Source organism: Trachypithecus francoisi, unplaced genomic scaffold, assembly GCF_009764315.1.
Source record: "Trachypithecus francoisi isolate TF-2019V2 unplaced genomic scaffold, Tfra_2.0 Lachesis_group2, whole genome shotgun sequence".
In the NCBI taxonomy this organism is placed as follows: Eukaryota; Metazoa; Chordata; class Mammalia; order Primates; family Cercopithecidae; genus Trachypithecus; species Trachypithecus francoisi.
The window spans coordinates 22556599-22584451 of record NW_022681465.1 but is presented as its reverse complement, the minus strand read 5'-3'; the positions used below and the strand labels follow the sequence as shown (position 1 = coordinate 22584451).

The 27853-nt window shown below is 50.3% G+C and overlaps 1 protein-coding gene across 2 annotated transcripts in view; it reads right to left on the bottom strand.

Moving 5' to 3' along the window:
* The window catches only part of GFPT2 (glutamine-fructose-6-phosphate transaminase 2), a 52830-nt gene that overhangs the window by 12975 nt on the left and 12002 nt on the right, over positions 1 to 27853 (bottom strand). For both annotated transcript variants that reach the window (XR_004429694.1, XM_033178889.1), the window contains exons 2-14: positions 25137 to 25244; positions 23167 to 23265; positions 22525 to 22650; positions 17860 to 17918; positions 17070 to 17204; positions 14634 to 14695; positions 11163 to 11242; positions 10525 to 10642; positions 5189 to 5352; positions 3664 to 3759; positions 3465 to 3562; positions 3047 to 3167; positions 744 to 901 (exon numbers count right to left, since the gene is read on the bottom strand). Coding sequence is in view for 1 of the 2 variants with exons in the window: in XM_033178889.1 (XP_033034780.1) it covers positions 744 to 901; positions 3047 to 3167; positions 3465 to 3562; positions 3664 to 3759; positions 5189 to 5352; positions 10525 to 10642; positions 11163 to 11242; positions 14634 to 14695; positions 17070 to 17204; positions 17860 to 17918; positions 22525 to 22650; positions 23167 to 23265; positions 25137 to 25244 (1424 nt within the window). In the remaining variant the exon portion in view is untranslated. The remainder of the gene's footprint in view (positions 1 to 743; positions 902 to 3046; positions 3168 to 3464; positions 3563 to 3663; positions 3760 to 5188; positions 5353 to 10524; positions 10643 to 11162; positions 11243 to 14633; positions 14696 to 17069; positions 17205 to 17859; positions 17919 to 22524; positions 22651 to 23166; positions 23266 to 25136; positions 25245 to 27853) is intronic.

Below are 27853 nucleotides of genomic sequence, written 5' to 3'. Positions count from 1 at the left end.
TTTTTAGGTTTTATTTATTTATATTTTGTTTTTGAGACAAAGTCTTGCCCTGTCACCCAGGCTGCAGTGCAGTGGCACAATCTCAGCTCACTGCAACCTCCACCTCCCAGGTTCAAGCGATTCTCCTGCCTCAGCCTCCCAAGTATCTGGGATTACAGGTATGAGCCACCACCCCCGACTAATTTTTGTATTTTTAGTAGAGATGGGGTTTCACCATGTTGGCCAGGCTGGTCTCAGACTCCCAACCTCAGGTGATCCGCCCGCGTCGGCCTCCCAAAGTGCTGGGATTACAGGCGTTAGCCACCGCACCTGGCCTAAGTTTTACTTTTGAAGGGACAGGGTTGCCCGGGGCGGTCTGGAACTCCTGGGCTCAAGGGATGCTCCGGCCTCGGCCTCCCACAGTGCTGGGATTCCAGGTGGGAGCCCCGTGTCAGGCCCAAAGGGCTTTAAAATGGGGTCTCCAAGGTGCTCAAAGAGCCACAAGACGACATGAACGAAACACAGAAACATGGGAATAAAATGAGACTAAATGAAGATATGGGAACCCAAGAGGGGAGGGGAAAGGAAGGAACGGGGGAGAAAGGGTGAGGTGGGAAGGGGAAAGAAAGGCGGTGGCGCGGGCAGAGCAGGGCGCAATTGCCCAGCACGTCCAGGCCGAAGGAGAGCGGCCTCCGGGACCTTGCGGCCTCTGGTGCACCTGCCTCGGCCAGGCTCTCCCCGGGAGCGGCGCCCGTGGCTCCTACCTTGGTGCTGGCCACGCCGATCTCCGGCCCTGCATTGATGTGGATGCCGCAGTCGGTCTCACGAGACATGGAGCTGCCCACGGTGTTGGTGACGCCCACGGTCAGGGCTCCGCGGTCCTTACAGTAGCGCAGCGCCAGGAGGGTGTCCGCGGTCTCGCCTGCCGCACAGGGCCCTCTCAGTGCCGCGCTCCGCCGGCCTCAGCCCCACCCCAAACCCCTTCCTCCTTCACCTCCTCTCTAACACGGAAATCGGTGTCTAAGACACAGCCAGGTGTTCAGAAAGGAAAACGCACGCTCAACAGCCTTTTCGGTGGATTCTTACATTCAAGATTTGTTACTATGTATGTGGCAAGCACTTTTTCATTTAAATCTCGTGACAACCCCGTGAGGACCATCATCCCCGTTTTCCTCTTGAGGATGATGGCTCATGACAGGAGGAAACTGGTGCTCTGATCAAAGCCGTACAGCCGGTGACAGGTGGGCCTGGCTCCCAGCACCCTTTCTGCAGCTGAATAAGCTGCCTTATTCAGAATGTGCTCAGATGAAATAGATTGAACATTTGAAAAGCAGGAATGTCCCCAAGTGGTGTTTCTCACTAGATTGTTTGAAAGGACACTTCTCGCAAGCCTCTCAGTGTGGACTCAGATTGTTTTTAGAATAAAGCTAAACAGCTTCATGCATAAACCAGCACAAACTCCCTATGTCTGTAAGTCCTAACAAACTCAAATTAAATTACAGCATAAGCCACACTATAAAATCAAAACTGTTGAAATCCTCAAGAGTCAGGAGGCTGTTCTGTCTGCAGGGCCACGGCTCCACACTCAAATTAAATTCAGCATAAGCCAGATTATAAAATCAAAACTGTTGAAATCCTCATGAGTAGGGAGGCTGTTCTGTCTGCAGGGCCACGGCTCTTGGCTGTGTCTGGCCCAGCTTTGCAGGGCAGGCAGGGGCCGCCCGGTACTAGGTGGCCCAATTCTCCTCTGTTTTTTCTTTCTTCAGAGCCCTGGGTTACGGCACTGCAGTGTCACAGGGTACTGCGGCGAGGGTGGGGGAAACAGGGTTCTATCTTTTGTCACCCACGCCCCAGGGTTTGATAGTGTTTTTCCAATCTCATTAAAGGGCTGACTTCTATACATACAGAATTTCGGAACCTGCCACTGCATTATTTTCCTATTAGGTCCACCTCTGTTCTTTTGTTAATGTCTCCCACCAATTTATAAAATAGTTTCAGGCTCTGGTGGGATCATAAACCCAAAGGTGAATGTGACGGCAGGTCCTGGGTCGTAAGGTGGGGGGCCGGATGGTCGGTGCATCTGTACTGGTTTTTCTTCGCTTGCCAACAAAATGGAAATGGTATTTAAAACTGAAAATGGCAGCAGTACTAAAAGTCACAGTAGATGATGGGGCATTACAATCAGTATTTTAGTTGTGGTAGTAACACTGTGGTTATATGTTTTTCTTTTATCATTTTAATCATACAACCTGAAGTATTTATGTGGATGAATATCATGATGCCTGGGATTGGCATCAAAGTAACCCTATGGAGAAGAGGGGTTAATATAAGTGTGTCTGACCGGCACAAGACGGGCTGGATGAGGCTGGGATATTCATTATATGAAAACTCTACTTTTATAAAGGTTTGGAATTATCCATAATTAAAACATTTCAAAAGTCCTCCACGAGCTCAAGAAGACTCCAAGCCTATGGCCCTGGATCACCTCCCTGAGGCCGCTGGAGCACATGTCAAGTGTTGGGATGGCACCAGACGGGATGCATTTAGCTCAGAGGACCTTCCTTGGTCCTGAAAGGGAGCACCTCTCCCCCACACCTCCCCCTGCTGGGCAGCGTGGGCACTGCAAGCCACAGGCCGCTCGGCTTGGATACGGGCACAGAGCCCACACTGGGTCCTCTTCGTGACTCTCAACCTAACAGAATGTTAAAGGAGATGTTTTTTCTATTAACATAAATCAGCAAACATTTATGAGCACCTTGGTAAGTGGTCCTTGAAGTCTTGGATAGGCAAGAGAGGGAGAAGCCATGAGGCAGGGGAAAAACAAATATGCGTCATTTCCAGCCCAATCCCAGCTCTGTCACCCCCTGGCTGCATGGCCTTAGACATCTCTTGCCCTCCCCGTACAATGGTGACAGCAATCCGTGGCTCTAAGGGTTAAATGACCGCTGCAAGAGCGGGTTCGCAGCACAGGGTAGCCATGCAGAGGAATTAATTGAATGTATGGAGAAGAGGAGAGAGCCCAGAGCTGACCTGATGCAAGGCTGGCCACACTGCCTGTGTCCCTTACCTGACTGGCTGATGAAAAAGCACACGTCATCCCTGAACACAGGTGTGTTCCTGTCCAGAAAATCGCTGGCAAGTTCAACCATCACAGGAAGCTCGGTCAGTTCCTCCAAAACTTGCCGCGTCTGAAGCCAACAAGCATGGAGACTAAAGTCAGTCACAGGCGTGACAGGGACATGGGGCAGCTGGGCTTCTAGGGTCAGTATCTGACACGGAACCTCACTGTCCAGGTGGCGAGGGGACTTTGGTCACCCACAGGCCACCTCGAAGATAAAAGGGCTCCGTGTCATTTCTCATGCTAGCTCATGGGAATGGGTCCGAGGGCTTAGCCACATTCAGAAGGCCAAATGAGTGATCAGACTGAAGGCCAGTGTCTGGTCCTAGACTGCTGTGGATTCCCCACACGCATGTGTCCCACTTACAGCCACGGCAGCGTGGTAGCTGGTCCCACAGCCAATCACGATGAGCCTTCGGCATCGTCGGATCTCCTTCAAGTGGTCCTTCAGGCCCCCCAGGAGCACTGCAGGGCACACAGCAGGGTGTTAACGTTGAGTTGACACAGTCACCACATTCCCTGAGACTAGGCACAGGCGGAGCCTCCCCACTGAGTGCAGGAATTACCTGTATTGGTCTCAAAATTCACCCGACCTCTCATAGTATTGAAAACGGATTCTGGCTGCTCGAAGATCTCCTTCTGCATAAATGCGCTGAAGTTACCTGGTCAGATAAATGTCTGGTCAGTTTTAATTTCATTATATTTCACTGCTTTTCATTATGCAGTAGTGATAGCAACTCCTGCAAAGCTTACTGCAGAGTCCCAAAGGCATCCCCAGGGATTATCCTGCCTGACACTCGCTACCGTCAGAGGGAAGCAGGTCAGGGACCAGGGCTCTCTCCAATTTACATATTGGACCCTGCAGCTTGAGGAAGGGAGGGATTTGCCCCAGGCATGCAAGTAACAAATGGCCTGGCTGGTCCCTTTGGGCCATGCTCCCTTAGCAAGGCCAAAAGAAAGTAAAGTGCTTCCCTCCCAAAAAGCCACCCAGCTAGGAAAGTACGGCTAAGCAGGCCCAAAGAAACAGGCAATTTTCCTTCTAATAAATACCCTCCTAGTTTCTGTAATAAAAACCCTTCCAGCCACACAGGCATTTCCGGGGCTCTGGTTTGAGCGGGACTGGATGGTGCTGACGGGACAGTGAGGCTGCAGGTGTTCAAGCCCCTGATGCAGCAGCTACACCTGATGCTCTGGAGGTGCCCACAGGTGGGGCAGGTTGTGTTCTCGGGGATACGCACACTCATGACGCCAACACGCCAGTGCTCCCAGCCTGTCGTCCATGACCTGGCACGTGTGCGACGAGCAAATGAAGCAAGTGAGGGGAATAAGGGGTGGCCACCGTAGGGGAGGGGTTGGGGAAGGACCATGGCAGATACAGGAGCAGAGAGGGACTCTCTGAGGGGGTGACATTTCAGGGGAGCTGGAGGCAATGAAAGGAACCAGTCCTATGAGAAGAACAGCGAATGCAGGGGCTGTGGCGGGGCACAGTGGGATAGAGGGTTGGGTGTGGTGGGGCCAGGCTTTAACTCTGGCGGGAGTGTAGGGGTTTGTGGGCTGCGGCAGGGAGTTTGGATTTTATTCTAACAACAGTAGGAAACCACTGGAGGGCCTTGAGCAGTGGGAGGATCATGGGGGCTGAATCATGTTCTTAAAAGTTTGCTTAGGCTACCCTGTGGGGTAGAGGTTGTAGGGGACGGAAGTGGGTGCAGACAGAGAGGCTCTGCTTGTAGGGAGAAGGTATACCCCCAACCCCCCAGACCTGCAGACTTCCACCCAGAGGAGAAACGATGCCTGCAGGTGGGAATGTGATCCCCAGAGTCGGTGAAGGAAAGCAGCGGACACACCGGGCTCAGTTCCAGTAGGGAGGAGCTGGCGCCTGGCTGCAGACAGGAGCCCCGCTTGGAGGCACCAGGCCAGCCTCCCCACGTCCCCTCACCTGTGCAAGCCACAGGCTACCTGCAGCCCCACCCTGGTGGCCACAGAGGGCAGGAGGGCTGCAGCCTCTACTAGGGTCAGGCAGAGAGTGTCAGGAGCTCCACCAGACGCAGCGGCTCCCGAGGCTGCCGCACACGGGCTCCAGAGGACACCTACCTTTCATGATTTGCTGCAGTTCCATCTGCAAGGTCTGGATGGCTCGAGATGGGTCATCACTGGCTGAGCGCTTGACCCGGTGAATGGAGAGTTTCCCATCAGCCACTGCGGCAATGTCGTCATCCTCCAGGAAGATGACGCGGTTGGTGTGCTCTATGATGGCGCTGGGGAAAGGGAAACGGGCATCAGTGCCCTGCCCTGAGCAGTTACGAGGCAGCAGCCCCTGCTGGTTCCCAAGCGTGGGGGCCACATCGTTGGCATTTCAGGAGGGACAGAGACACCACACGGAAAACACTGATTTGCAGGTGAATCTTCCTCTTCTCCACTCTTCCCTCCCGTCCCCACGGAATTATTTTGATGCCAGTCCCAGACATTATATCATTTCTTCTGAAACACTTTACCATATGGCTCTAAAACTATTTTAACCTACTATAATACCATAATCATATCTAAAATTAATAGTTGTTCCTTTATATCATCAAATATTCAGCACGTTCACATTTCTCCAATAATCATGGTTGTCTTTTTATAACTGGTTTCTTCAAATCAGGATCCCAACAATGTCACCTCTGGAGGATACTCGAGAACCAACACATTATTCTGAGTCGTGAAGGGAAAGAATAAAGCATTCATCTTGCCTTTCTAAACAATGTGTCTTTCAGGACAACCACACACTGTATGAAGGCAAGTTTCTCTAAGAAGTGATACAGCTAGTAACGAAGAAATAATAGAATTAGAATAATCAATTTATGAACTCCTAATTATTAATAGCTCTAATCAAAGACCATCCATTGCTGTTGAAACCAGAAGGTGAAAAGCTGGACGAAGCTTTATCATGGGTGGATAAGGCTGGCAACACTCAAACCCCTGACGGCTCTCAGCACAAAAAGAGAGATGGTGAGACATTATCTGCCTCCTGATGGAAGGACACACCACCAACTATGTAGTCCTGCCAAAAAAAATCAAACCTGAATAAGATTGAGCTTTTAACACTCGTAAACTCCAGTGTACAGGAAACAGAGGAAGACGGTAAATAACACCAGGGGGTGCACTCAGCAAATCCCAGACAACGGGAAACTCATCAGGACAAAAGACCTAGTTTCCCTTTTTTTTTTTTTCTGAGACGGAGTCTCGCTCTGTCGTCCAGGCTGGAGTGCAGGGGCGCGATCTCGGCTCACTGCAACCTCCGCCTCCCAGGTTCACGCCATTCTCCTGCCTCAGCCTCCCGAGTAGCTGGGACTACAGGCGCCGCCACCACACCCGGCTACTTTTTTTGTCTTTTTTAGTAGAGACGAGGTTTCACTGTGTTAGCCAGGATGGTCTCCATCTCCTGACCTCGTGATCCACCCGCCTCGGCCTCCCAAAATGCTGGGATTACAGGCGTGAGCCACCGCACGCAGCCAAGACCTGGTTTCTTACACAGGCGCATACATGTACACAAAGGAGCCCTAACAGTAATCTACAAGCTATGCTTACCAAAGAAACATAGGCTCATTGTGTTTATTTTTATAATTTTCTCTGTATGGAAAGGAATAATGATTTTTTCCCCTTGAGATCATAATACAAAGTGTCTTTTTAAATAATTTTAAGTTTGAAAAGTTGCTAAATGAAAAAGAAAAGTAATTAATGGTATATAGTTGTGGTATAAACCATCAGGTCGTGCTTGAAGGATTACTGGAGAAAACACTCTTGGCCAGGTGCCCTGGCTCACACCTGTAATCCCAGCACTTTGGGAGGCCAAGGCGGGCGGATCACCTGAGGTCAGGAGTTTGAGACCAGCCTGGCCAACATGGCAAAACCCTGTCTCTACTAAAAATACAAAAATTAGCTGGGTGTGGTGGCGCACACCTGTAATCCCAGCTACTCGGGAGGCAAGAGAATCACTTGAACCCAGGAGGTGGAGGTTGCAGTGGGCTGAGATTGTGCCACTGCACTCCAGCCTGGGTGACAGAACAAGACTCCGTCTCAAAAAAAAGAAAAGAAAAGAAAAAAAAACATAAAAAACCCACTCTCATTCTATCAAGAGCCACACCCACATGTGAATGCCTGAAAATGAACACTTAACTCCTGGTGCAAAGGTAAGGAGGGAAACTATCAAGGTCTAAGGCTCTAAGAGAGGTATATCCAGCCAGATCCTAGAGAAGAAACAGAAAGGATGGCAAGCCACTGTACTGGAAAAAATATTTTAAACAAAACTTTGCATATACAAATAACTTTGTATACGTTGTATAAATGTGTACAAATAACTTTGTATACTTTGTATAAATGTATACAGAGTTTTGCATAAAAGTATACAGTTTTATACAAAACTCTGTCTAAAAGTATTTTTTTGTATAAAAAGTGGAAATATGGAGTGACAAGAAGTGAAAATGGCCCCATCCTATCTCCAAGAGATCAACACTGCTTACATTGTAGCATTAGCCAACCAACAATGCATGATGCATGTGTGTTTATATTTATGTGTGCAAGTACATATGTTTGTTTAAATATAATTATTTTATGTCCAAAATGAGTAGTAATGTAATCTAGTCATTAAGACCACTGGCCCACGAGTTAGGTCTGAGGTGCACTCGGGGCCTCTGTCTCTTGCCAGTCCTGTGCCCGTGGGCAACACACATCACCCCCTGGAGTTCCTGTCTCAAGTTCCGCCTCTGTAAACAGGAAAGAGTTGTGCCTTCCCCAGAGGTCGGTTGTGATTATTGGATGGGATCCTGGCGAGGCCCTCATACCGTGCCCTGTACACACTGGCCACCATTGCCCAAAAGCTGGACAGCGCGCTCACATCTGGGAGGGCCACCCACCATTCCTCTTTCTCAGCATATGTTGTCTTTCTTGTCTCTACCTTACATGTGACAGAATCACTTCCTGAAGTTCCAAAGATATAAATAAAAGAATCTGGAGGGTCGAGCCGGGCGCGGTGGCTCACACCTGTAATCTCAGCACTTTGGGAGGCTGGGGCGGGTGGATGACGAGGTCAGGAGATCGAGACCATCCTGGCTAACATGGTGAAACCCCATCTCCACTAAAAATACAAAAAATTAGCTGGGCGTGGTGGCAGATGCCTGTAGTCCCAGCAACTCGGGAGACTGAGGCAGGAGAATGGCGTGAACCTGGGAGGCGGAGCTTGTAGTGAGCCGAGATTGTGCCACTGCACTCCAGCCTGGGTGACAGAGCCAGACTCCATCTCAAAAAAAAAAAAAAAAAAAAAGAATCTGGAGGGTCTTAATTACAACACAGAATTCACACATTAATTTGGGAAAGAGTCAATATTTTTAAAAAACAACTATTAATTTTTGAAAATAGCTACTCTGGAAGCTGAGGCAGGAGGATCCCTTGAGTCCAGGAGTTAGTTTAAGGACAGCCTGGGCAACTTAATGAGACCCTGTCTCAAAAAAAAAAAAAAAATGAGAATATTAAGCCTTCCTACTGAAGAATGTGGAATCTCTTCCTATATTCAAATCTCTTACTTCCTCATGGTAAATTTCTGTAGTTTTCTCCAAATATGTTCTGGAGTATTTTTGTTAAAATTTACTCTAAGGAATTTAATTAAAGCGTTTTTTTTCCAGCTATGGTGAACAGTATTGCTTTTTTGGTTCACTTAACGTTTGCTGACTGCCTCGTGCCTGGTCACGTGAGGTGACACCTGAGAACAGGGTGGACATGGTCCCACTCGAACCAGATACAGCTTAGTGGCTAATGCCAGGATATAGGATTTCCACACCTTTACTCCCAGCTGCTAGTACTATCAGTTCTAACAGCCTTTTGGCTGGATTTAAAAATGTATAATAGATAGTATTCCCTACAAATAATTATTTCCTCTCCTTTCAGGCATTCATGCCTTTTAAAAAAAAAAAAAAAGAAAGAAACATCTGGCAGGGCATGCTGGCTCACGCCTGTAATCCCAGCGCTTTGGGAGGCTGAGGTGGGTGCATCATGAGGTCAGGAGATGGAGACCATCCTGGCCAACACAGTGAAACCCCATCTCTACTAAAAATACAAAAAATTAGCCAGGCGTGGTAGGGGGGCGCCTGTAGTCCCAGCTACTTGGGAGACTGAGACAGGAGAATCGCTTGAACCCAGAGGCGCAGGTTGCAGTGAGCCGAGACTGTGCCACTGCACTCCAGTCTGGGTGACAGAGCGAGACAAAATAAATAAATAAATAAAAATAAAAAAAGAAACATCTATCATATTTCATTGAATATAAGTTACTATTTATCGCTAAGATCACAATTATTTGACAAACTTCTAAGAAATAAAAGCTTCAACAAATTCTAATGGTACAATGCCAAAATCGACAATTCTCTGGGTTTTAGAATCACTGAAATAACACCAGCGTCTCACGGGTATTCTCGGTGTGTTCTAAGGAGCACCATTTGGAAACGCTGCCCCAACCTCAGTGTTAAGTATGATGCTGGCTGTGCGTTTAACCAGGCCTTGCCTCCCTGTCACTCCGGTTTCCCAGGAGATCTGACCTGGTATCCTCCCTGCCTCACAGCACGGCCCCATTAGATGCTGGTCGGAAAGAGAAAACCCATCACGAATGGAAACATAACAAAGGCCCAAGCCTTTGGGTCTCTGAAGAAGGTACCAGAGGTTATTATAGTGGTTTTTCTACTTCAAATGGCAGGAAAGTACTTTGGTTCTCTCTCTCTCTCTCTCTCTCTCTCTCTCTCTCCTCTCTCTCTCTGTGTGTGTGTATGTGTGTGTGTGCCTGTGTGTATAGCTTTTTTTTTTTCCCTGAAATGAGTATAAAGCAGAATTTCTCAAATTTCAAAATCATCATTTGGTGGACTGATGAGAGCATGGACTTCAGAATCAATTGAAAAACTCCCTATGTCTTCGCTCTGTCTTTCACAAATGGTCTCAACCCAGGCAAAGGCAGGGAGGCGCGTGGGAGGGACCAAGGTCTAGACACACTTGTCTCATCTAAAGGGGGCAGCCTCTGAGCAGATCCAGACACCTGCCACCCGAGAGGGGGCTGCACGGCGTGCCCAGATCTGGTAGTTCTTCCAGAGAAGCTAGAGATTCAGATTTTTCTGTGAAATCTTCAAATTTCACAACATTGGCAACTAACCCATTCATTTTGTGCAGGCTCGAAGCATTGTGCCCACCAGTGTGTCTGGCCTTTGGCCACCAGGGCTGCCTACCAGTCATGCAGGTGCCCCTAGGACAAGGACTCCAAGCCCAGGGCCAGGGATGGCTGAACTCTTCCTTGGCCCTGCGACGTGCTGAACCACGACAGCTCACATGGAAGGATGAGTAAGAACCGGCAGTACTTAGACAGGCATTCTTTGATTACATAATCCCAGGAAGGGAAGAGAAGAAGGCTCCGTTACCTCGCATCAGAAGCAAAGAAGAATTCCACAGCCTTGTCGCCCACAGCGTGCAGGCAGGCGGAGCTGTCCAGCCTCTTCATCCGTGTCTTACAGATATTCTTCACATTCTCCAGAGTGCCTAGCAAATAGAGGAATGGGTTGCAAATCCCACTGGGATGTTTTGTTTACATAACATGCAGCAAGGAACCAATTTCCCCTCTGAATATGTGTGGGAGAAATTTGCAATTTTTAGCTTTGGCTGTGTCAGCCAAATCGCGTAAAAGATCCCCAAATAGCACAGTACCACTGCAGAAGCATTTAAATGGCTACAGTGTGAGAGGAATGCAAACAAAAACAAACCAAAGAAGCACTCAAACCAAAGCCCAGTTGCTGTCATACAACGGCACTTCTGTGTATGTTTGACAATATACAAAATCATGATAAATTCACGTCCATAATAAAAAGCTTTAAAAAATGGAGCCAAGTCTCAGTTGCACAAAAACCTTTTAGACCTGGAGCTGTGCGCCTGTCGGGTCTGGCTCAGAGTGGGGCTTCCTTGCCTCAGAGGGGAGCTGACTGTGCCCTGTGCCAGAGCAGCTGCCGAGTCCTGCGACGCCAGGCAGCTGCTGTGCCATTCCAGTACTTCTTGAGAAACTTACACGTCCTGTATAAGATGGGGATCTGTTCTGTGGAGAGCTTGTATTTGCTCCGGACTCCGATGAGAAGGGGGCTGCCTCTCCTGTAGGGAGAAGGAGGCATCCCATTACCCATTGCCTTTGACACCCAGGGCTGGGTGTCTGCCCAGCATCTGAGGTAGGATCCCCAAATCCAGCCCTTTCCCAGGGGCGGAGGATCCTGTTTAGGTCCCACAGGATGGATGCCTGGAGCACAGGATGGAAAGGCCAGCTCCTGAGTCTCAGGTCCCTGACTTGGCATCACCCCCCTGCCCAGTAAGCCTGATAACCTGTCCCACTCCCACCCTCCTAGGCCAGGCCTCCTCCAATCCAGTCGAGTCCCCACGTGTAACCAACCCACACGGTTAGATGGCGGAGGCTGAGCGTTCAGCAGCGGACGAGGCGCTGGTGGGCCACGGGGCACCCTGGATCTCCACTCAGCCAAGGCCGCAGCACATCCCTCTAACGATAGGGCTCTGCACCCACCATCTGCCCAAAGACCCCCTGTTGTTCCTTCCCTTCCCCAGCCCAGTTCTCTGGCATTAGTGGGCACTGGTCGGACTGACTTTTGTATATTCTCTCCTTTGTAGGTGACATAAGGCAATTTCTTGGGTGGTTGTCTCTGCCTAAGTGACACCCCACGGATGAAGTTTAGAATCGTCACCCTGTACCATGTAGACTTCACCATAAAGGGGACAATGACTGTCACAGGCAAAATCTCAGGGAGTCTCCAGCTGGCCAATGTGAGGGGCCCTCACTCAGGCCTCCTGTCCCGGCGTCACTGTCTCAGCCACTGGAGCCCGCTCTCTGAGCCCCTCGGCAGGGGATTTCAGGAAAGAGCTGTAGGTATTTCCTTCTGATTCACAACTTCTAGGGGTGAATGTGATTAAGAGCTCATGATTTGGCCGGGCACGGTGGCTCACGCCTGTAATCCCAGCACTTTGGGAGGCTGAGGCGGGCGGATCACGAGATCAGGATTCGAGATCAGCCTGGCCAACACAATGGAACCCTGTCTCTACTAAAAATACAAAAATTAGCCGGGCATGGTGGCAGGCGCCTGTAATTCCAGTTACTTGGGAGGTTGAGACAAGAGAATCACTTGAACCCGGGAGGCAGAGGTTGCAGTGAGCCGAGATCACGCCACTGCACTCCAGCCTGGGTGACAAAGCGAGACTCCATGTCTAAATAAATAAATAAATAAAAAGATCTCATGATTTAAATGACATCCTGCTTCCAAAATCTCATCCTTTGCTCATTCTTATAAATTACAACATGCAAATAAAATTTACCATGGGTGTGCACGGAAATAAGTGGCTCACTCTGGTAATGCATACACTCTAAACCTGCAGTTCTTAGAAACCAGGCAGGTAAAATTGCAGTAGTTACTAAAGGATGTGTGCCTTTTCCCCTCTAGACGTTAATTTACTAATAAGAAAAAAGCACAGACAAACACTGTAATAAGACAATTTAAGAGAGCTGTTGCAAACACATGAATTAGAATACAATCCGGTAACATCTCACCTTAGGTGATTTCTTGCTAACTTAGATCAATGAACTAATGAAGTGCTTGCTTATCCGCTTGAATCCAGCCCACATACATCCATCATCTGTTAGCCTAACTCAACGCAGTTCCTAAATTTTTCTTCAACAATCACAGACCTTGTTTTCCAGTCACGTTGGCCTGTTTCCACCCCACTTAGGACTTCTCAAAGCGGGGGACAAAGTCTGGGGCTTTGAGGAAGATGCTATGAACACTTTGAATATTTTAATCATTTATTGTCTAAAGCAAATCTGAGACATAGTTCTGGGGCCAGTGGGGAACTAGCGTAAGTAGTTTATAATAATGGCAGTGAGAAAGTAGGTGGTTATCTAATTTTCTTGGCAAATGACTCCACCAAATTTTATTGCTGTAGACTGAGCTCTGCTGTTTCTCTAGACCTTGAGACATAATTCTCCCAAGACAACCCAAAGATTGTCCTGGAGGTTATAGAGCCCTCAGCTACAGGCAATTTTGAAAAATAAAGCTTTATTGCTTCTTCACGCTACCTTCTTCGGAGTTCATTAGAATAGTAAATCATGATAAAATTGGATTTTAAAAAGGGCTACTAAATTTGATACGAACCAACTGGTATTTTATAATTTTATGAATTGAAGGAATTAAATTCCAAATGGCAAATTAGTTCCAGTCTTAGAAAAGGTTTAAAAAATGACGATAAACTCCTGTTGTTCCCTGCTGAGATACTATGCCAGTCTGGGAGAGACAGCCTCACCCTCTCCGGCCCAGTCTCCCAGGCCACAGGTTCATTCCAGATGGCTCCCCTGGGCTTCAGATGAAGTCCGTAGCCCACAGGGCAATGAGGCCATTTAGAGCCGGCCTCTGTCCGCCCCTCCACTCCCCACAGCCTTTGAGGCCCTGGAGCGGTGTCCATTACCACCTTGCTCACCACTACCTCCCGTGCCTGGTACACAGCAGGTGTCAGTAGACACACACTGAGCCTGGAATGCCTCCGTCCCACCAATGCCTTGCACCACGCCCCCACCTTGCCAACGGGGATCCTTGGAGGTCCCACTCCCTCTGGGCCCCTTGCCTATGCTCATGCTGGTTCCTCTTCCCACTGCCTGCCTGACCCAGGCAGCCCCCTGCCTGGGGCTACCTGCCACTGCCCCCTGCCAGGTAAGGTGATGTCCTGTGCTGGGGTACGGCATAGAGCATCACCATCCTCTGCCCTTCTCTGCCCTCCTGCACAACCGTTCAGCCCTGCAAGGCAGGGACCAGGTCAGATGCCACTAAGTCCCCAGGGCCCAGCACACAGTAAGTGCACAGCAAGTATTAGTTGCATAGTTGGATGGATGGATGGATGGATGGATGGATGGATGGATGATCAACCCATCTGAATATAAACAGGATGGCACTTAATCTGCTTCTGTAAATCCGTGCAGCACTGGGGGCCCACGTAACAGAGGGACACATGGGGGCAACCAGGCTCTCTGAGCTGATTCCTGGGATGCTCCTTTGTGAAGGTGAAGCTTGAGCTCTGGGCCTTCAAGGCCTCTTCTGTACTGGATCTAAATCCATATTCACTTTGCTCCCTAGTTTCATGTTCATAATTTTACATGCTTTTTCTTAAAGGGGGACCCCATATTGTACAGGCTTCAAGCCCCACAAAACCTGGATCTGCCCTGTTTGTACAAATGTACTTATAAGTGGAATCTGTTGCCCACCTCTAAAAATCTGTGGAGATTTCAAATACAAATCCAACTTTTTTTTAAATTCAGAAGTGTAGCACCACCAGCCACTGGGGGGGTGGGGGGAACACGGGACTGAACCACAGTTGTCCTTTAGATACCACAAGCGCCTTCCAGCCTGCCAGAGGCCCTACTTCTCCCTTCTCCCTCCAGCTAAGTGATTTTATTTTATTTCTTTCTTATGGGAAGTGCCGGTGTGTTCCGCCTCACCGTGTGGCAACAGCTTCTCCTGGGTAGTGGATGCTCTTGAAAACCAACGCGAATGCACCTTCCTGAAAACACACAAACAGTGAGGGTCAACTCGTTCTAGCAGCCACGCTCTGCGGCCTGGCCACAGCCAGGGTCCCCCTGGGCCCCTCTTCACGGCGGGAGGTTCCTGGGGTCCGTCAGGGAGCTGAGGGCAGAACAGCGCATCTGGGGTGACATCACGAGGAAAAGCAAAACAGACGGGGCCATGGGAAGTACCACGAACCGGAAGTGTGAATTCCACGGTGAGTAACGTGCAAGCATGCTTGCCCAGGCCCACAGGGAGCACGGCAGGGGTGCCAGCTGGGCGGACAGGGGCAGTGAGAGTCACAGGAGATGATAGCTGGGGCCAGGCTGCCCTGCCCTGCTCAGGGACAGCACCTACTCAGCCCCTGTGAACTGCACTTTTACTCAACACACAGTAGGGCCTGGGTTCAAGTCCTGGCTCCATCCCTTAACTGGGCTAACCCTTTAGCCTTCTTTGGTCCCATTTTCCTCATCTGTGAAGGAAGTGACAACAGTGCCACCTGGTGTGGCTTCTGTGACGATAAGCCAATGCACTGAGCCTGGCACACGGGGCCCGAGAGAAGGCCAGGTTGTTATTATCATTACTGCTATTATCACTTCGGTGAACATTTCTGTCACTCGCCCTCTGGGTCTCAGCTGGTGAGTCTGTGCAAAGTCAGAACTAGAATCCAGTTCTCCTAACACAAGAATCCAGATGGTTTTCCGACTTAAGTTCTTGGTGTAAATTCCTCCCCTATGTCCTGACCGTCCTGTACTCACTTACCACAACCCTAGCAGAGCTCAGTTATATATAACCAGCTGCAAATCTGAATTTCCACATGAAATCCTCCAAGTGTGGGAGCCACGGGCAGCCCCAGGCCCTGTGTGGTCAGCGTGCTGGGTCCAGGTTGCCAACTCAGCTACAAGACCAGAGGAACCTGAGTCGGCGTCCCCAGGCCTCAGCGGGGCTTTCAAACCACCACAAACCAGGGGGCTTCAGGCAGACCCTGGTGCTTCTGTCAACCACAAAATCGGACTGAATAGAAAACACTGCTCATTCTCTGCCAAAAAGAACCCTGTACTGTCCCAGGTAGGAAAAGTCTTAAGTTTAAAAGTGTCATTATGAGTGAGGTATTTCTGAAATTTCAAAATAAAAATGGAAAAGAAGAAACAGCATGCTGTAATACCTAACTGGCTCACTGCACATTATCCAGCACATCAAATGTGGGATAGGCTGTTATTTATAAACACGTCCTCTAAATGATGGACCTCCAATAACGGGAATTAGAGGACAAAAAGGGTTTCAACTGTAGACTTACTTTCTAAATCAGACTCTGAAAACACCTGCTCAAGAATGATACATTTTAAACTATAGGGTGGTGCCTGATAGATGTTCTGGACTCTGGGCCAGTGTCCAGGTGGCCTCAGCCCTGGGGGAGCTATTGGGTGGCACTGCTGTCTGAGAGGATGGACTCTGAGAGGCCTGGACCCCTCTCGTCCTCCCTCATCCCACATGGGCCTGTGTCTGCTCCACCTCCTCCTCCATGTAAGGGTCTCCCCTTGGACAATACTCCCAGTGTGTGCTCCCTTCTCAGGGACTTCTGCTCCCTGGGCCCTGTCCTCTGCAATGTCCCCAATCTCTCTCTCTCTCTCTCTCCCTTTTTTGGGCCATTCCGTTCCGCATACAGACATGCTCTGATATCGCCTATCACAAAAACAGGCCAGGCACGGTGACTCACGCCTGTAAATTCCAACATTTTGGGAGGCCAAGGCAGGTGGATCACTTGAAGTCAGGAGTTCAAGACCAGCGTGGTCAACAGAGTGAAAACCCATCTCTACTAAAAATACAAAAATTAGCCAGGTGTGGTGGCGTGTGCCTGAAGTCTTAGCCACGCCAGAGGCTGAGGCAGGAGAATGGCTTGAATCCGGGAGGCGGCGGTTGCAGTGAGCCGAGACCACTCCACTGCACTCCAGCCTGTGCAACAGACTGAGACTCTGTCTCAAAATTAAAAAAAACTAAAAATACCTCCTCCCTTGGTACCACAACCCTCTCTGCACCCACAACCCTCCCTGCACACCACCACCAAGTTCATGTGGGCATCATAAAAAGCCATGGATTCTAATGCCAGGCACAATTTCAGAGGGGTCACAGTGAAGCAGGTCACTTTCTATTTGATGTTCACTTCCCAAACCACAGAGCGTCTTCCAGTTCTACAAGAGTGTCACATCTTGAGGTGAGGCGCTGTACATGAGCTGTCCTTTATCCTCAGGACTTTGTGCAAGTTTGTCTATAAGGATTTACAAAAAATGAAGGATTCCTTGGCACTTGCTGCTTGAAAAAAATGTTTTTAATGAAAGAACGAAGGAATGAGTCAGATGGGATTTGTAACTCACCAACTGCTGAATGACTCTCTCGACCAGTGTTGAAAACGTAATGTCCTCAGTTTCTCTGTTGTCGAACACATATTTAATCAGCTTGGCGATGGTCTCTGTATCTGTTTCTGACTCAAACTCGTAGCCTTTGCTTTCCTGGAATATGCAGTCGGCACAGTATGAGAGATTGGTCATTGCACAATGCCTGCCTGGCCAACTCCCTCTCCTCCCTGGTGATCTGCCCTTGGAGTGACTTAAATCGAGAACAAGGAAGACTGGGAAGGGACGAAAAATGTTTGCCAGCATCACACAGCCAAATACCTCTGAGTCACTCCGGGAGGCCCTGAGATCACCCCACCTCAGAAGCTCGCCCTTGCCACTAATCTGGACATTGCAAAATAACAGCAGTCAAAATGATAAAATACATTGAGTTAAATCCACCCACATCCCAACTAACACCACAAAGCCTTTCAAACTTTAGACATTCACTCTCTAACTTTCTGCCCCAACTCCGCTGGTATACAAGTCGCTGTGTTATATATGCAGACAGTTTAATAAAACAAAGTTCCTGTTATTTTGGTTCTGGGAATCTGCAGTGGCCCTTGAGATAAACGCTAATGCCCTGTTATCTCCTCAAACGAAATCTGCAGGGCCTGGCTCAGCCGAGGCAGAGGTTCCTGCTCAACACGGTGACGTGGCTGAGTGTGAGGCTCAGTTCCCACTGGTTTCCGCAAGGGAATGAGCTGGTTGTCAAGTTTCTGGGGAGACCAATCCCACCAGATTGAGACATCACCTAGGGGAAGCATCTTACCAGAAATTTCCTCAGATCTTTGTAGTTTGTGATGATCCCATTGTGGATGACAACAAATTCTGAAAAAAAAGTTAGGAGAGGAATGCTATTGGGAAGGAAGTTCACGTCAGATGTGAAGAGAGATGATTTCAAGGTTGAGAACTCTCGGCAAACTCCAGGCCTCAAGACTTCTGTTAAGCACGCTTTGTTTACAGTGATTAGCACTGACATCTGCTACAATGGAACCGGGTATTAGTACCAGGGATGTCTAGGGCAGCGGCTGCTACAATGGAAACCCGAGGAGATACACCTCCCTCGTTCAGTGACTGGCAGCCACCAGCCTGACTGTGCAGCGAACTCTCCCGTGTGCTACTATTGTATCCAACAGGCTTTGGGGTTCGTGTCCCATGGGGATGATGAACGCTTCGTTCCAGAAATGATTCCAGGCAGTCTCAACTGGCTTTAGGCACAAAGAGGTCGCAAAGAACAGTCCAGCCCCGTGCTTTGTTGGACCCACACTGTGTTGTAAAAGTATTTGAGTTTTTAAAATTCTGAGGGTTCACTTTAAAATCCTAGTTTCCTTGGGGGAAAAATCCCAGAAGTTCTGGCATCCCCAGGCTCAGCCACATTCCTGCACAGCAGGATCTGCCGGCTGCAGCTTCTCCCACCTCCCCCAGGCCTGCCGCACTCACGCACTCACGGGTGGTTTCCTGCACAGGTAGCACTCCCGCTGACCCTGGAGGGGCCGGAGCGGGGTGGGCTGCGGTGAGGGATGTCTGCCTCCACCCCACTGCATTTTCTCAATAAAGAGTCGGGGTATGAGTACCTTGAGGGAAGGGTCCAAGGCCAGCCCGATAATTTTTCTGGGCAAGTAGCCCCATTTCCCTCTCCTCCCAGAGGACAGAAAGATTCCCTATTGCCCTTGAGGTTCAATAATTCCACCAGGAGGTGTCTAGATGCTGGATACGCTTCATAAATATTGACCACTTTTTTTTTCAAAGCATCCCTGTGAAATCTTATTTATTATTATATTTTTTTGAGACGGAATCTCACTCTGTCACCCAGGCTGGAATGCAGTGACAAGACTTTGGCTCACCGCAACCACAGCCTCCCCGGGTTCAAGCGATTCTCCGGCCTCAGCCTCCCGAGTAGCTGGAATTACAGGTGCCCGCCACCATGCCTGGCTAATCTTTGTATTTTGTTAGTAGAGACGGGGTTTAGTAGAGACGGGGTTTCCACTTGTTGGCCAGGCTGGTCTCGAACTCCTGACCTCAGGTGATCCACTCACCTCGGCCTCCCAAAGTGCTGGAATTACAGGCTTGAGCCACCGCGCCCGGCCTATTGAGTATTTTTGATCCCTTCCAACTCAAGTTTTCCTTTAGCTCAGGAAAGATTTCTCCCACAGCATTTTTAAAAATCTTTTCCATTATTCTTTTTCTTTATTCTCACCATGATTTCCTCTATTTAAAAAAATCGTATTGGTTTATGTGAGGGCACACTCAAAAATGGGAGGGCTTAAATAAGAAAAGCCCAGTTTCAACAGATGTGCTGACCACAGCTCAGCTCTATTCTTTTTATTTATTTAATTTTTACTGCTCTGTGTTCTGATCGCTTCTTGTGCACACCAGGTACCCATATTAACTGGCTCCACATCCATCCCCTTCTCCATTTTGTTTAATATCTTTGGTGATATTGTTTCTTTTTTTTTATTATTTTTTTGAGGTGGAGTCTCACTGTTGCCCAGGCTAGAGTGCAGTGGCGCCATCTCGGCTCACTACAAGCTCCACCTCCCGGGTTCACACCATTCTCCTGCCTCAGCCTCCCCAGCAGCTGGGACTACAGGCGCCCGCCACCATGCCAGGCTAATTTTTTGTATTTTTAGTAGAGACGGGGTTTCACTGTGTTAGCCAGGATGGTCTCCATCTCCTGACCTTGTGATCCACCTGCCTTGGCCTCCCAAAGTGCTGGGATTACAGGCGTGAGCCACCGCGCCTGGCCGATGATATTGTTTCTTTACATTATTCTCTTAATTCTATCACACTTTCTTTCATCTCAGTCTATGATCCTATCATTAATTTGTTTCCTAGAATCCATGTTGTCTTTGCAAAATCTTTGTGTCATTTCCTTGTGCAGTGTAGCCGCTGGGTGTTCAGTGTAGTTGCTGGGTGTGCAGTGTAGCTGCTGAGTGTGCAGTGTAGCTGCTGGGTGTGCAGTGTAGCTGCTGAGTGTGCAGTGTAGCTGCTGGGTGTGCAGTGTAGCTGCTTGGTGTTCAGTGTGGCTGCTGGGTGTGCAGTGTGGCTGCTGGGTGTGCAGTGTGGCTGCTGGGTGTGCAGTGTGGCTGCTGCGTGTGCAGTGTGGCTGCTGGGTGTGCAGTGTGGCTGCTGGGTGTGCAGTGTGGCTGCTTGGTGTTCAGTGTGGCTGCTGGGTGTTCAGTGTGGCTGCTGGGTGTGCAGTGTGGCTGCTGGGTGTGCAGTGTGGCTGCTGGGTGTGCAGTGTAGCTGCTGGGTGTGCAGTGTAGCTGCTTGGTGTTCAGTGCAGTTGCTGGGTGTTCAGACTTCCTTAAAAGCATGCTCTTCAGCTATCACTGCTGAATTGTCAAAGAAATTTTATAAATCTTTGCTTATTGCCCTGTTGTTTCCTTTTCAATTACTCATCCTGAGTCAGGGCTGGAGTGTCCAAGTTTGGGTGTGGGTGGGTCTCCTTGGAGCCTCCCTGCTTTGGGGACACAGAGAGAATCACTGTCTGCACCGAAGTGGCGGATTTTCCAACGAGGTTCATGTTATCACTCAGGAGGGCAGAACACTGTGGCTGAAGTGGCAACACCTCAGAGCACTTGGTCTGGGTGCAGTGTTTTCTCGGCCAGCATGGCTGCTGCAGGGACCAGCTTCCTCATCTGACCTGGGCTCTGGCCAGATGTACATTCTAGGTCCTCAGCACCATGGGGTCTGCTGTCCTCCTCCTGGATATAGGGTGTGTGCCTCAGTGATGAAATGCCCCATGGTTCAGGGGGTGAGGCAGAACCAAGGAACAGGCCCCAGCAAAAACCGCACTCCCTCAAGACTCTGACCACGTGTATGCATGCATGAGTAGCCCTGGCCCGTGATACCACCAGGCTGCTCTGCTGAGCGGCGTGGACGGGGCTCTCCTTCCGTTCTCTGGGGGACACCTTCCCTTCCAAATTGGGCAGGGTGCGCTGCTGACGCCCTGCAGAGTGCTCTGGGGAGAAGCAGCACCACTGCACTTTCTGTGGATGGTGGGGGTGCCTGCCCATCCCGCCCAGTTACACTGCCTTGGAGAACCACCGATCTGCAGTGGGTAGGGGGCACCAAGCAGGCTGGTGCTACTCTCCTGTGGCCTGACTTCCACCAGGATTAACTGCAGAGGGACTTGTCAAGTGTCAAGGCTTAGTGCTTGCTAATAAGCTCCCAGTAACTGCTCTGATGTATTTGGTCCTATCTAACATTAAGCTTGGCACGAACTTACACGATGCCACAGGATGTCTTGGGTTGGGGGGGTCCAGCTGACTTCAGAAATCACTCTCTATGCTGTACACCCTCCCTTGGCATGTCCAGGTTGGGGGCTTCAGGGGGTTGTGACCAGACCAGAACACACCTAGAGTGGGGGACCCCCTGAAGGCCCAGGTTATATCTTAGACTCCGGCCTGCCCTTGGAGGCCTGGGAGGAGACAGGGATTAGATCCTCTCTCCCACTCCACGCCTACTGCATCCCACTGCAGGGGACCCAGCGCCCTGGGGCTGACCACAGACCCCTGAGGGCAGCCACCAGGAGGTGCAGACCTACCAGTCTTTCCCCCATGAGAGGGGGCAAGGGTGTCATTTAAAAGAATCACACGTGGAGAACCATTCTGGGGCCCCAAGCAAGTCACACAGACCTCTGAGCTGGCCTGAGGGGGTGACTGGGCGAACAGGAGAGCCTCAAACCCACCAAGGACAGCAGTTGCAGCGACCTTGGCCCTCTGCCAATCCGTGGTGCTCCAATTCACCATCAGCTCAGTGTTTCCAGATCCTCCAGTTTGTCAAGGGATGCCAGAAGCCTGGACTTTTATGCGCAGTGATTCTCAATTTTTAAAAACATGAAGCAAGCTGAGTTGAGGGCTCTCCACCTGGGAAGAGCCCTTGGCTTTTGGCTGCAGCCCCTACTTCTCCAAACCCTAAGCCCCTGGCTGCTGAGGTCTCCTGCTGGGGCCCACGGTGCATCAGGCACCAATCAAGACCAGTACAGCCCCTGCCCTCACCTGGACTATTCCGCGGGGAAGAGATGGGTTTAGCTGCATAAGGACAGAACCCATCCTTCCCTGAAGGGCGCAGCCTTCTGCAACATTTCCGTCGTTTGGGGAGGAAGAGTGCCCAGACCCCTCAATCCCTCACGCGGCCTCATCCCACTCACGGGCTGGGTTCCAAGGAGCCAGCAGCTCTCCTGGTTAAGTGCCATGGTTTTCCTGTGCACTCCTGGGAGGCCAGCAGCGCCCTGGACCAGGCTGCCTGCCTCCTGACTGAGTTCTAGGCCACTGGCAGATCTCTGGGAGAGGGGTCATCCGCATTCTCTTGGGAAGACGAAGCAGGCTGAGAAGTCAGAGGTGGGCGTGGAACCTGCTTTGGCGGACACTGGCCCTGACACAGCTCAGGGTGAGGTGGAACCGTGGGGATGAGGAAGCATGCCACATACCGTTGCCTTTGTCCGAGCGCTGGGGGTGGCTATTGACAGCACTGGGGACCCCGTGGGTGGCCCAGCGCGTGTGGGCAATGCCAAAGTGTGTCTCAAACTCCACTTTTAAGTCCATGCTGTCTTGTTCTAAATGAAAGGAAAATCAGTTTGCCACACTTGAACCACAAGCCTTGGCCCAGGACTGGGAGGGTAACCTGGTGTCGTTACCCAAGTCACATCACCCACACCGACGGCACCTCCCCGCCAGCTCCCACCCCGGGAGTCCACGCAGGCCCACAAACCGCCCATGCTGAGGATTATTTACTACTTGTCTATAGCTTAGCTCTCTTCTTCACAGAAATAAACTTGCTTTAAAAAGAAAATGATATAGCCCTACCATAAACAGAAAAGCAGTATCATTTGCCAGAATTAAAATAACTACTATATATAACTATTAACACTTAAAAAAAATTATCCCCGTGCTGCCACCACCTAAAATAAACCATCCCACACCCTGCGAAGCCCGGTTTACAGCATGGGCTTAACCCTCCTTCTGTGTATCTGAGCTGGGACAAGTGAAAATCTCCAGTGTCCGATGCTGTTGGAATACGGTCCTAGACTGGTGCTGCACTGGCTCCTCCCGCTCCGAGGCCCTCCACTTACTGTAGAGTTCTTCATCGAGAGCCTTGACTTTGCCCCTTTTCTTGACCAGCTGAATGTGTCTTTCTTTGACGTCATCATTATTCCCATCGATTGCCACACCTGTGATGTAGACATTATTTGTTATATTGGAACTTAAGCTTTTTCTCACACACTTGGCACAGGTGTTCCACGGGGCCAGGGCTGCGTGCCCCGGGCTGTCCGTTTACGGCAGGTTGGAGAGCTGGGCAGTTTTCAGGAAATCTAGTTTGAAAGAGGCTTAACAGCAAGTGGGGAAGCTCCTGCCTCCTCTCGGGCCACAGCTGCCCCCAGCCCCACTCCTGCCTGGGGTGAGCCCCTCGGGACACTTCCCCACTGCAGGCGCTACCAGGCCCTTGGCTGATGGCAATGGGCCCAGGCAGGGCATTCATCCCAAGGGCTCCTCACATTGTGACATTTTCGTTGGCATCTCCACTGCGTTAGTCGGTGTTCCTCCCATCGTCTATCGTAAGAGTCGACAGGGATCTAAAATAATCAGGATTCCCCCCTTCTCCTCAGGCTGCATAATTAAACAGGGTCAACAGACTAAACATCACCTCTGTAGTGAGTGGAAGCCTGAACTCTGGGACAGCCACCCCATGGAGCACTGTGTAGCCACTTAGAAAGCTACTTAGAAAGACTTTAGGATTGGCCAGGCGTGGGGGCTCACGCCTGTAATCCCAGCACTTTGGGAGGCCAAAGCAGGTGGATCATGAGGTCAAGAGATCAAGACCATCGTGGCCAACATGGTGAAACGCCGATTCTACTAAAAGTACAAAAATTAGCCAGGTGTGGTGGTGGGCGCCCGTAATCCCAGCTACTCGGAGGTGGAGGCAGGAGAATCACTTGAACCCGGGAGGTGGAGTTTGCAGTGAGCCAAGATAGCATCACTGCACTCCAGCCTGGGTGACAGAGCAAGACTCCATCTCAAAAAGAAGAAAAGAATGAAAGAGTTTAGGGTCATAGAAATGCTAAATGAAAAGAGAAGAATATAAAATTACAAAATTGCATATTTTTTGTAAATATGCAAATATCGACGTACAACACCTCTTCCCCTCTCCACCACAGATCACCCCAACAGACAAGAGCGAACAGAGGGGGGACCCAACGACTGGGGGTCGGGTCTTTTTTAATGAAGGCACTTCACTGAGGTAGGCCTGACAAGCACAAAGCTGTGCACACTCAACGGTTACACCTGATGAGCTTGGAGGCCCACGTGCCCCCAGGAAACCATCACCGCAGTCTATGCCATCAACCTGTCACCTCCGAGCGTCTCCTCCTGCCCTCTTTATGTATTGTTTCGTGTGTGATAAGAGGACTTAGCACACGCTCTACCCTCTTGGCTGGGCTCGCTGGCTCACACCTATAGTCTCAGTGCTTTGGGAGGCAGAGGCAGGAGGATCGCTTGAGGCTACGCCGGGCAACACAGTGAGACCTCATCTCTACAAAATCAAAAAATTAACCGGGTGTGGTGGTGTGCGCCTGTAGTCCCAGCTGCTGAGGAGGCTGAGGGTCGCCTGAGCCCAGGAGTCTGAGACTGCAGTGAGCCAGTTTCTCAGAACTGCACTCCAGCCTGAGCGATAATAAAAAAACTACCCTTTTGGCAAATTTGTATGTGCACAATACAGTATTGTTCAAGTCCGTCACCGCGCTGCAGAGCAGCTGTCCAGGACGTACTCACGCAGCATGACTGCGGCTTTGTACCCTCTCTGCTTCCTGACGGGGGGACTTCTGATGAACGGGGTTTTCTGGGGTTTTTCACCCTTGTTCTTTCTTTCTATTTGTCTACAGTTTTCTAATTTCTTTAACGGACAAGTGTTATTTTTATATTGAAAAGAGACGTTAAAAAGTAGCAGAAAAATGCCCAGGTTGTACACCCCCCTACAGAGGAAACGGGTGAGACCAGAGCAGCGGAGCCCCGTCCCCAGCCACGAGGAGGGCGGCCGCAGACCCACCTGCCGAGTCATAGCCTCTGTACTCCAGCCGCTGCAGGCCCTTGATGAGGGTTTCAAAGATCTCCTTCCTGGTCCGGGGGACTCTGTAGTTCATGTAGGCAAAGATTCCTGTTCCAAGAGAAAAAAAATGGCGCATTCGTAAAATACTCAGCTCGTGTTTGGAAGAAGACGCTTGTGGGGATGCACCAAGGTGGCATCACAAAGAACTCCCAGGGGCTTGCGGAGGTGGGTGTGCCCCTCCCCGGGCACAGCTGAAGAACGGCGCGCCCTTTCTTCCCCCTGTGACCCCCAGAAAGTCTATGTCACATGTCTCGGGCTGGCAGTTTCACTGCTGAGAACTCATCCTATGCTGCACTTGCAGGAGGCAGCTTTCAGTGTGGCAATGTCCATAAGAGAAAAGGCAGCCATGAAACTCAGCCACCTTGGGACATCCAGAAGACCCCACCTCCACGCACTCCCCGATTTGCAGCGCACACATCTAGGAGTGCCACAGGAAGTGACGGCAGCCCCTGAGGCAGATGGGACAGGCACTGGGGTCTTTGCTTCCACGGTCCCCCTCTCCGTAAGGCTGGAGCTGGGCCTTAAATAAGCACTATGTGAGCCCGGGCGCGGTGGCTCACGCCTGTCATCCCAGCACTTTGGGAGGCCGAGATGAGTGGATCACCTGAGGTCAGGAGTTCAAGACCAGCCTGGCCAACATGGTGAAACCCCATCTCTACTAAAAATGCAAAAATTAGCTGGGCGTGGTGGCGCGTGCCTCTAATCCCAGCTACTCGGGAGGCCGAGGCAGAAGAATTGCTTGAACCAGGGAGCTGGAGGTTGCAGTGAGCCGAGATCGTGCCACAGCACTCCAGTCTGGCAACAGAGCTGGACTCTGTCTCAAAATAAAAAAAGCACTACCTTTATGACAGCAAGAATAAAACCATCTCATGCCCCTTGGCCCCTGCAGAATCCTTATGTTCAAGGTAGGCCTATGAGTCAAGAAGATTTTGTTCCACTTGACTTTCTGTATTCATATTTCAAGATAATATTTTTCCAAATAGAAAGTTAGCCGTTGTGGTGTTGGTTCTGCCTTCCAGATTCCCGCACTCCTCGTTTGTGATGACAGATCCTTGATCTCCTCTCTCCTGCCCTGTGCACGCCCCATCCCCATCCCGTCATTGCTCTGTCCCTTCATCCTCTCTCCCACCACTTAGGAAAACCTGCCCACCTCAAAGCTCAGCTCCAGCCCCCGCCCTGGGCAGGTGTGCTCCTGGCTCTGGCCACCTCAGTGCTCTCACATCATGGGATACCCACAGTCCCCACCAAGGGCACAGGCTGGTGCTTCTATCTTTGTGTTCCTCACTGTGTGTTGGCACCCAGTCCTGTTCACATGTGGAACAGAATATGTGATAAGTGTGTATTCATATCCATGGAGGAGGCAACAGTGTGGGTCATAGAAATGTCACTGGGTTTCAGGCATATTCACAGTAACTGTCCTAGTTGGCTTGGGCTGCTGTAACAAAATACCACAGACTGCCTGGGTCATAAGCCACAGACATTTATTCTCACAGTTCTGGAGGCTGAGAAGTCCAAGACCAAGGTGCCGGCAGACTCAGTGTCTGGTGAGGGCCCATTCCTCACAGTGACTTCTCATTCCAACCTCATATGGTGGAAGGGGCGGGGGTCTATCTGGAGGTTTTATTTTTTTGAGATGGAATCGCGCTCTGTCGCCTGGGCTGGAGTGCAGTGGTGCAATCTCGGCTCACTGCAAGCTCCGTCTCCCGGGTTCACACCATTCTCCTGCCTCAGCCTCCCGAGTAGCTGGGACTACAGGCACCCGACACCATGCCCAGCTAATATTTTTTGTATTTTTAGTAGAGACAGGGTTTCACCACGTTAGCCAGGATGGTCTCGATCTCCTGACCTCGTGATCTGCCCGCCTCGGCCTCCCAAAGTGCTGGGATGACAGGCGTGAGCCACCATGCCCGGCTAATTTTTTTTGTATTTTTAGTAGAGACGGGGTTTCACCGTGTTAGCCAAGATGGTCTTGATCTCCTGATCTCGTGATCCACCCTCCTTGGTCTCCCAAAGTGTTGGGATTACAGGCGTGAACCCCTGCACCCGGCCCCGCAGTTTTTAAATAAGGGCACCCATCCCATTTATGAGGCCCCGTCCCCATGACCTATTTACCTCCCCAAGGCCCCACCTCCTACTGACATCGCCATGCGGGTGAGGATTTCAGCAGACAACGATGGGGGAACACAAACTCTCAGACCACAAAAGCAACTCGCCTTACCGAGAACGCCCTGTGGACCGGGCACTGGGCCACCAGGTCCCAGAGTCATCCTATACTTGAAACAGCCTCTGAGGCTAGTCCATGGCCCTCCTCTTAACTTCTGGACCAGAGCCCCAGGGGAGCCTGCGACTTGTCCAGAGCCAGAGTGGAACCAAGAATCCCCAACTCAGGACTTAAACATTCCTACCCACTGGCCAGCGCCCGGGGATGGAGGCCACGAGGGTTACAAGAAGGTTTATTTTCCCAACTACGTTTTGCTGGGATGAGAGAAAGATCTGATCAGGACTGAAATGTTTCCAGAGGTGAACCTCAGAGAGGACAACCTGCCCACAGATAACGGAGAGTTGACCGTGATTATACACAAAACCACCTGGAACATCTCTGGTCGTTGAAAGATCAGATTCATGTCAATACGCTACATCTGAATAAATGATTAAAC